The following is an 8,004-nucleotide window of genomic DNA, read 5'->3' as shown; positions in this document are numbered from 1 at the left end:
ATTTTTGGAGGCTATGGCCTATTTTGGAATAAAGTATCACTTAAATACTCATGCATGGAGAGAGGCCCCACACATGAGAGGGGATGATTGCACCCAATGTTAGAGTTGTGATTTGGAGCTAAGTATTTTATTTGTTATTCTCTCAAATATTGAATTTGTGGTCTTTTGATGAGTTATTTGGTTTGATTTAATCAATTTCTTGCAAGTTCCTTTTTACTCTATTTTCCTAGAATTGGATCCATGTCAACCACTGAGTCTCTCCTGGGCTGGATTGCAGCTCGAGTACCACATCTCTTGGGAGCATTCATCTTTTATGTGAGAGATGGGATCAGATGTGTGGTTTACTTAATAGTAGTGAAGAGTTGTACTAGATCTTTTGATATGATATGATGGGATAGGAGTGGCTTTTGTAGAAAGGAGATTGTAATTGCTGAGTTTATAAATATAAATATAATTATGTTCTGAAAAAAACATGCAGAAAGTCGAGCGGGTGATTGTGGTGATCTGAATGGTTGGGCAAAACTTTTTCATGGGCTTCCACTGAAGTCTGTAAACATCCTAATTAATGCATTTGGATATGAGGGGTGCTTATTTCCAAGTAAAATCTTAATGAGGTTTGATTATGTAACTATATATCTGGAAAAAGGAGGAGGACTTGGAAGGGGGTGATGTACGCCATGACGTGCACCACCCCGTTACGCAAGTAACAAACCATAGGAGGTGGACTACTTAAGGAGAGCAGTACCCAAATGCTTGAGAACTTTCCTCTTATTAGCACTGTGAGGGATATGGCCTCCGCCACCACGAGCTCGTTCGCTCTTCTGCTCCCTCCCCAGTTTGGATACGTAGCTCTCACCGCCGCAGCAAGCGTGGTGCTCACTCAATGGCAAGGCATCCAGGTACCCCCTCCCCTCTCTTTTGTTTGCCATGCTTTATTTGGCCTCTATGGCAAGGCACCCTCACTGTGATACTTAGGGTTTTTTGCACTTTCTGCAACTAAGAAAATGAACTCTCAGATTCGTATGTGCATCGAGTTTTCAAAGATGCAATACGAATCTTGAAGATAGGGCTAGGGTTTCAACCAGTAGAATGGTCGTGAGGACGCCCGTTCTGTGGGCGACCACGCCGTTAGCGATGCTCCGCTTCTTCCGGTGGTGGCGCGTGAAGGCAACTTCCGCGTCGTAAGCACCGAGTCGGTTTGTCGAGGAACTCAAGTGGGGCGAACCGCCTAAGGGAAGGAAGGGAGAAGGTCGTGAAGGGCTAGGATGGTCACATAACGGAGCCCTGTCTACACGCATTCTCCGGCTCATGTCTGTCTGTGCACAGAATGGCCATGCATTTTTTGCATATGAGTATCGGCCCTCATCATGTGTGTAAAAGCTCTGTGCCCTATCAGCATTATACAAATGTTACATTGTTGGTTTTGGCCTCCGTTTTAGGCAAGATTGTGATCCATAGTCGACTGGTGCCCTGCCCATCCATACTCAGCTGGACAAGCAAGGTTACTGGTTACTGGTCATGTAGTGCTAGGATGTGTTCATAAGGATGGTCTCCCTGCGGTATGGATGGGCAAGAATGTTCATCAGAACTGACAGGCAAGTAGTCCCTTCATGAGGCAAGTTTGTCTGTCCATAGCCCATAACGATTGCCCAACACTGGCAGGCAGAGTATTTTGTGTAACCATGGCTTCCCAGAAACTTATTTTTGCATTATGATGCAGGTGGCAGTTCAAAGGAAGAAATGTGGTCTGAAATACCCTAAGGTTCTCTCTCTCTCTCTCTCTCTCTCTCTCTCTCTCTCTCTGCCTTGCGTGCGTGTAGACGTGTATCTATGCGTGCATGTGTGCGTGTGCGTGCGCGCGTCTCTGATATGTAATGTCAGAGCATTTCCTCAAAGCATTTTCTCCCTAGTATCTCAAAGTGAAGATTTATTTTAGTCAACTCACCCTTTTGTTATGGCACGACAGATGTATGAAGATAAAGATGAGTCACTTTTCAACTGTTACCAAAGAGCACATCAGAACACGCTCGAAGCGTATCCTGCCTTCATGTCGCTGCTTCTTCTGGGAGGCTTGGGATACCCAGTGATCTCTTCAATGTAAGCCTCAGCAAGCAGATGTGCAGGCTCTTTGCAAGTCTGTTTTTTGGGGCATGCAGTTCCTCATTCTGATAGCATTGTTTTTGGATGTTGCAGATTTGGCATGGTTTGGGTCATGGGACGGGTGTTCTATTCCTTGGGGTTAGTTATCTTCTATAGTATATCTTTACACGGGTAGCATAACATCGATTTTTGGAATGAAGCCACCATATTAATCCACATGGTGTCATACATGGTGTCATGGGTATCCTAAATTGGTTGTCCTTTGTTTGGCTTGCAGCTATTATTCTGGAGATCCCAGGAAAAGGATGAGGGGAGCATGGAATACACTCGGTCTGCTTGGTCTCCTTGTAACTACATGCGTCTTTGGTTTCCGACTGGCACTTCCTGCCTAGTGTGACCATGCTATGTACCTTTCTTTTGCTTTTTGTTGGCTTTCAAAATGCTGTGCAGAACATTATATGGTGACATGTGTTTGAAAGTCATTTTTTCTTTTGGGAAGGTGTGGAAAATTTCAGAGTTTAGAATAGAAGGTTAATATATAAGATGAGTAAGCTGATGGAACATGAGTTTTTCTTCATAGTGCTTATTTTGTTGTTCAAGGGTCTCTCTTGGGAGGGCTGATATGGGCAAGGACACTGCAATGGTCTCAACGGGGGTAGTTGAGGAAGGTGGATCAGGGGTGGCATGTCCTTGACCACAACCCTTGTGTCCCATGCCAGAGGAGTCCACCAATCTAGGTGCTAGGTTCATGGACTTCCCTCCATGTCTTTGACCACAACCCTTGTATCCCATACTATAGGGGTCCTAGGTTGATATTGTGCTTATTCTTTCTATCTTTAGCGGTGCATTTGCCCTATCAACTACTTATTTGTTGAACTAATTCTTTCTATTTGCTACATTCCTTAGTGCTAGGCTTCATTATGGTTGAGTCTGCCTTGCATTTTTGGAGGTTTGACAGAAACTCAGCATGAAGGGCTTTGTGTGAATATATGCTCTTATGTGTGTGTGTGTGTGCGCGTGTGTGTGTGTGAGAGAGAGAGCATATCTTGATACAGAGTTATACACCCACTATTGGGCACTGATGACGTTAGTGGGGATGTCGTAGTATCTACTCTATACTATGCATAATGGAGTTGATAGTTATGTAGTCTTGTGGGTTGACTATCATCAGTATATAACATGCATGTTCCGGCATGTTCTTGGATTCAACTAGGTATTTATTTAGTCGTATTAGCGGACATGTAGATTTCACATTGTGAAGTTTTCATCCGAGTTGCGGCTAGTTGATATTGTTCTTATTCTTTCTATCTTTAGCGGTGCATTTGTCTTATCAACTACTTATTTGCTCTACTAATTCTTTCTATTTGCTACTTCTCTTAGCGCTAGTCTTTATTATGGTTGAGGCTGTCTTGCAACTCTGGAGGATTGACAGAAACTCAGTATGAAGGGCTTGTGTAAATATATGCTCTTATGTGTTGTGTGTGTGTGTGTGTGTGACAGCATATCTTGATACAAAGTTACACATACACTATTGGGCACTGATGACGTTAGTGGGAATGTTGTAGTATCTAGTCCATACTATGCATAATATATAGTTATATAGTCTTGTGGTGGGTTGACTACCATGAGTATATAACATGCACGTTCCTAAAAGGTGAATTTGGACATGTTCATGGATTCAACTAGGTATATATATATATATATTTTTACCCTAGGTCCCAATGTTAGAGGAAATCCTCATGGGAACCCCCACAAATGAGCTAATAACCCATGTTCTATAAATCCACAACTTGTGTCCCTTACTCATGAGCACTTATAACAAGTTTTAATGTCACTTTAGACCAATTATAATCATAAGTCCACTAGTTTTAACTTTTAATGTCACTTTAGGCCATGATAACTTGGGCTCATTACATAATCCCACCTCAAACCTGTTATTCTGTAGGATGTTTCGGACAAATTTTAGGAGTCATTTCATCAATGTGGCACTCTCTCGAAAAACACCATCACCCAACCCATATGAATTGTTAAGTATTTACCAGTTCTCGTTAAATCTTTTCCAAAAATTTGAAGCTGTTTTTGGTGGTAAATGAGCGTAAACAAGCAAATTTTTTAAAGGGACTAGGTTCCTCAAAGAAACCCACAGATATGACTAGTTGAACTCAAGCTTAGCTTTGTGTCTAATTTCTTTAACATCTGATGTTGGAAATATCCCATAAACTAGGAGTATGATCACTAACATTTTTTCCTATAAAGGAATCAGGTTTCTCAAAGAGAGCCAAGTTAAACTCGAGATATAATCAATAGATCTTAGCTTCATATCGATATTTTTTTGAAAATAACTGGCAGCATGCACCCATACCACAACGGTGCACTAGTCTAGGTGTTGATTTGAAATTAAGTCCATTTTGGGAAGGATGTTGATTTCAAATTACTCTCAACACAAAAAGAAATTTACTACGTTCCTTCGGGCATTCTTAGAATTGGACCTTCAGCTACCTTGTATATCTAACTTCTTCAAGAGAGAAGGTGAGGTTGATCGTTGTTAAACTCAAAAAAGTCTTCACATATCCAATGCAATACAGTGCTTCAACCACTCCATTGGAGGCTCTTCCGTCTAATAGCGTACCGATGTCTAGCAATGCATCTGAGAATGTTTGAGAACTTTGCGTTGGGTGGTGGGTGAAACAGCCGTGTTCTCTAGTCCATGAAAAACATACAAACCACTCAATTTCTTGCCCATGGTTCTACCCAACTCATTATGGCGTAGGGGTGATGGTGTTTTGTTTCTCTCCCAAGGTATGGCACCCTCAATTGAGAGGCAAGAGTCAAAAACAACTAGCTTGATCCAAAGGGGCTTAAGGAGCGTAAAACCTCTTCCCCTAATCATGCGTATTGTCTCGAGAAGCAAGTGCTAGAGGGAAAATTATCTCCAATCAGCAGCTCATAAACAAGGAACTTGTAATTGTTAACTTAACAGGGAATTTCACAATATATGGGGAATTTTAAGAGATTTCCAAGTTATCTCAATGCCAGTTTGCTATATCTAATTACACAATGCTCGTGTGTCCAGGAAATATGGGCCTTAATTACTATGATTTATAAGTAAAATTATAACAAGATTCAAACCATGACTTGCTTTTTAGGGATTCCTTATCTATGAAACATTCAATTGCCTATGTAGGGAATGGATTACCTATGTTGGAGAAATGAGCCACAAACCATTGATTTGTCATTAAAAAATATTTCACCTTAATTACTATGATTTATAAGTAAAATTACAACAAGATTCAAACCATGAACCCAATACAACTTATGTGAAAATGTAGGTAATGCTATCATCTTAATACAACAAAAAATACATAAGTAAAAAATGCCATCATCTTAGCGTGATTTATATTAGACATGTGTCAAGCTAATTGTAGTTAATTTGAAATTGAATGTTGCACGTGTTGCTATGGGCTTGCTACTATTTTTTATGCTTAGCAACAATAGCAACGAATTAGAAAAGTGATAAAAAGTAAGATTGGGATTTTGGTTTCCCAATTTGCTCCAATTTCATTAATATAAAATCTATATACATTATATTACATGTACCAAAATATATTTATATTAGAACAATACAAGACTTTTTAAAATGAATTTAGTTTGCAAGTGTTGCACTAGAGGGTACTGAAAGGAAAACCCTCGTGGATGTGGTGGACATGGATTGAACCCAAGATCTTTGCATTTCAATGATGTGGCACTCTCTCAAAGAACATTGTCACCCAACCTATATGAATTGTTAAGTATTTACTAGTTCTCTCGTTAAATCTTTTCCTAAATTTTGAACCTGTTTTCGGTGGTAAATGAATGTAAATAGTCAAATCTTTGAAGGGAATAGGTTCCTCAAAGAAATCCAAAGATATGATTAGTTAAACTTAAGCTTAGCTCCATGTCTAATTTCTTGAACATCCAATGTTGGAAATATCCCATCAACTTGGAGTCATGATCACAAAGATATTTCCCATAAAGGGACTAGGTTTCTCAAAGAAAGCCAAGGTATCCTTAAATAATGTCTTCATTGACAACCCCACGCTCACCTACCTCCTCAACAAACTCCTTGGCCCCTCCATCAACCTCCTGGTCACGCTTTTTCCAGAACCAAATTACCTTTGCCCACCCTACTACCCTTGTCACGCGCCCTGTACACCCCCTTGTCGCAAACCTCATCAACTCGGCAACTGGGCAACAATTTTGGAGTATGGGCATGCCACTTACGATGACGCCACCATTGATCTTGTTGTTCCACATGGTCTCTGCCCATATCCATATGACTCCTCCAAGGCCGTTGTCACCCTGGAAAGGCTCGGTTGGTCGATCGTCTACTATGCTTATAAAGCACTTCGCCTCGAGACCTCCCACCTTATAACCCATATGGGCTCTTAGTCCTCTACCAACATTGCTACATCCAAATGGAGGTCATCCGCCACCACCGGAATCGTGAAGTTTAATGACTCCCATGTGGCCTTCCCATACGACATATCCATCGACGAGGCATGGGAAGCCTGTAACTTCTCCTCCAAACGATTGTCCCACGGCCTCGATGAAGACGACGACGGCAAACAAATGATGGTGGGGATGATAGCAATGAGCCCCCAACAGGAACTGATCCACTCCTCGTCACCCTCCGCCCCACCACATCACCACTCCCACCCCGGTTCGAGCTCTCAACCCCCACCCAACCTACCCTACATTGGTACCCACCACCACTCCCTGGAACCTCCCACCCCCCACACCAACATCCTCTTGGGCACCGGTTTCACTCCTTCCACCTCTTCAACCACCATCTTACCCCTTTTTCCCTCGCCTTATACAAAACCCCCTCATGTTCCCTCTCCACCCCCCTCACCCACACCACCATCACCGCCTTCATCCCTTCATCTGGGATTGGGATTGCATGTACCCCCCAAGAATCTACCTGCTCCTCGGTTGACATGTCCCACTACTTTCTTTGATACCTCCCTTGGTACCGTTCCCTCCTCATCATCTGCTCCACCTTCGCCACATCTTCCAGCCAACCTCCCTTAACCTACCCCATTGGAGGAAGGCGAGATCCCACTGCAACCCTTGTAAGAGCACAAAGAGGTGGATCCACCTCTCAAGCCACTCAATTGAAGAAACTCTTTGGATTGTATGGAGTTCAAGTAGGCCATCTGAATCTTGCTTAGTCGACAGCTCCAATAGGCCCCCATCACCAAGCTCACGGACCCATGTCCTCTAGCCCTACCTTAATGCCAAACACGTTGCCTGGACGCACCAACATCCACACCAACAACACGACGGGTACAAATAGCCCCAATTTGATGATCGGCCCATCACGTTTAAACTCATGGGCGAGCAACCAGTGTGGCGATGCCCCTTCCTCCTCAAACCATACATCTTGATGGAGTAGTGCAAGGCTCCTCACACACTTTGAATTAATCCTACGTACCTCCTCATCCGCAGACGTTGGGTTTGGGACTTGTTCTGAACAAAGCAAAAGGAGAACCCTGAATTGTAGTTCAACTTCCCTAGAGCCTATGCACAGAGGCCAACATGATTGCGACGAAGATTAATGCCTTCATCACCAAATATGATAGGTTCTTGATCCAGCAATAGTGGCCACCATCCAATTTTTTAGCCTCCTCCTCACACTTGTGGAAGCCTTTCCACAGTGGGAACACTACTAGGAGGGACCCCAAGGCCTTGCCTTCGACCTCAACAAAGGACCCACCTGGAATCATGGATGTCTCAGTTTGCAGTTTCAGTTTCCCATTCATTGTGAGATAGAGGAATCGAATCTTCATTCCTAGATTTGTTCCCAAAGAGTAACTAAGACTTGTTTAGAAGCTTATGCAGACCTTCGAGGTTCTCATGCAACAT

General features: G+C 42.7%; 1 protein-coding gene across 1 annotated transcript; it reads left to right on the top strand.

The window, feature by feature from the left end:
* The first annotated feature begins 729 nt into the window (after positions 1 to 729).
* LOC147639799 (uncharacterized) lies at positions 730 to 2,666 on the top strand. The gene is made up of 5 exons (XM_086774161.1): positions 730 to 899; positions 1,721 to 1,762; positions 1,967 to 2,097; positions 2,194 to 2,238; positions 2,378 to 2,666. Exons 1-5 carry the CDS (start codon positions 750 to 752, stop codon positions 2,490 to 2,492), a joined length of 483 nt encoding a protein of 160 aa, XP_086630287.1. The 5' UTR covers positions 730 to 749; the 3' UTR covers positions 2,493 to 2,666.
* The last annotated feature ends 5,338 nt before the right edge of the window (positions 2,667 to 8,004 follow it).

Source organism: Cibotium barometz, chromosome 3, assembly GCF_041138505.1.
Source record: "Cibotium barometz isolate CiBa-2024 chromosome 3, ASM4113850v1, whole genome shotgun sequence".
In the NCBI taxonomy this organism is placed as follows: Eukaryota; Viridiplantae; Streptophyta; class Polypodiopsida; order Cyatheales; family Cibotiaceae; genus Cibotium; species Cibotium barometz.
This window is presented reverse-complemented; position numbering and strand designations above follow the sequence as displayed.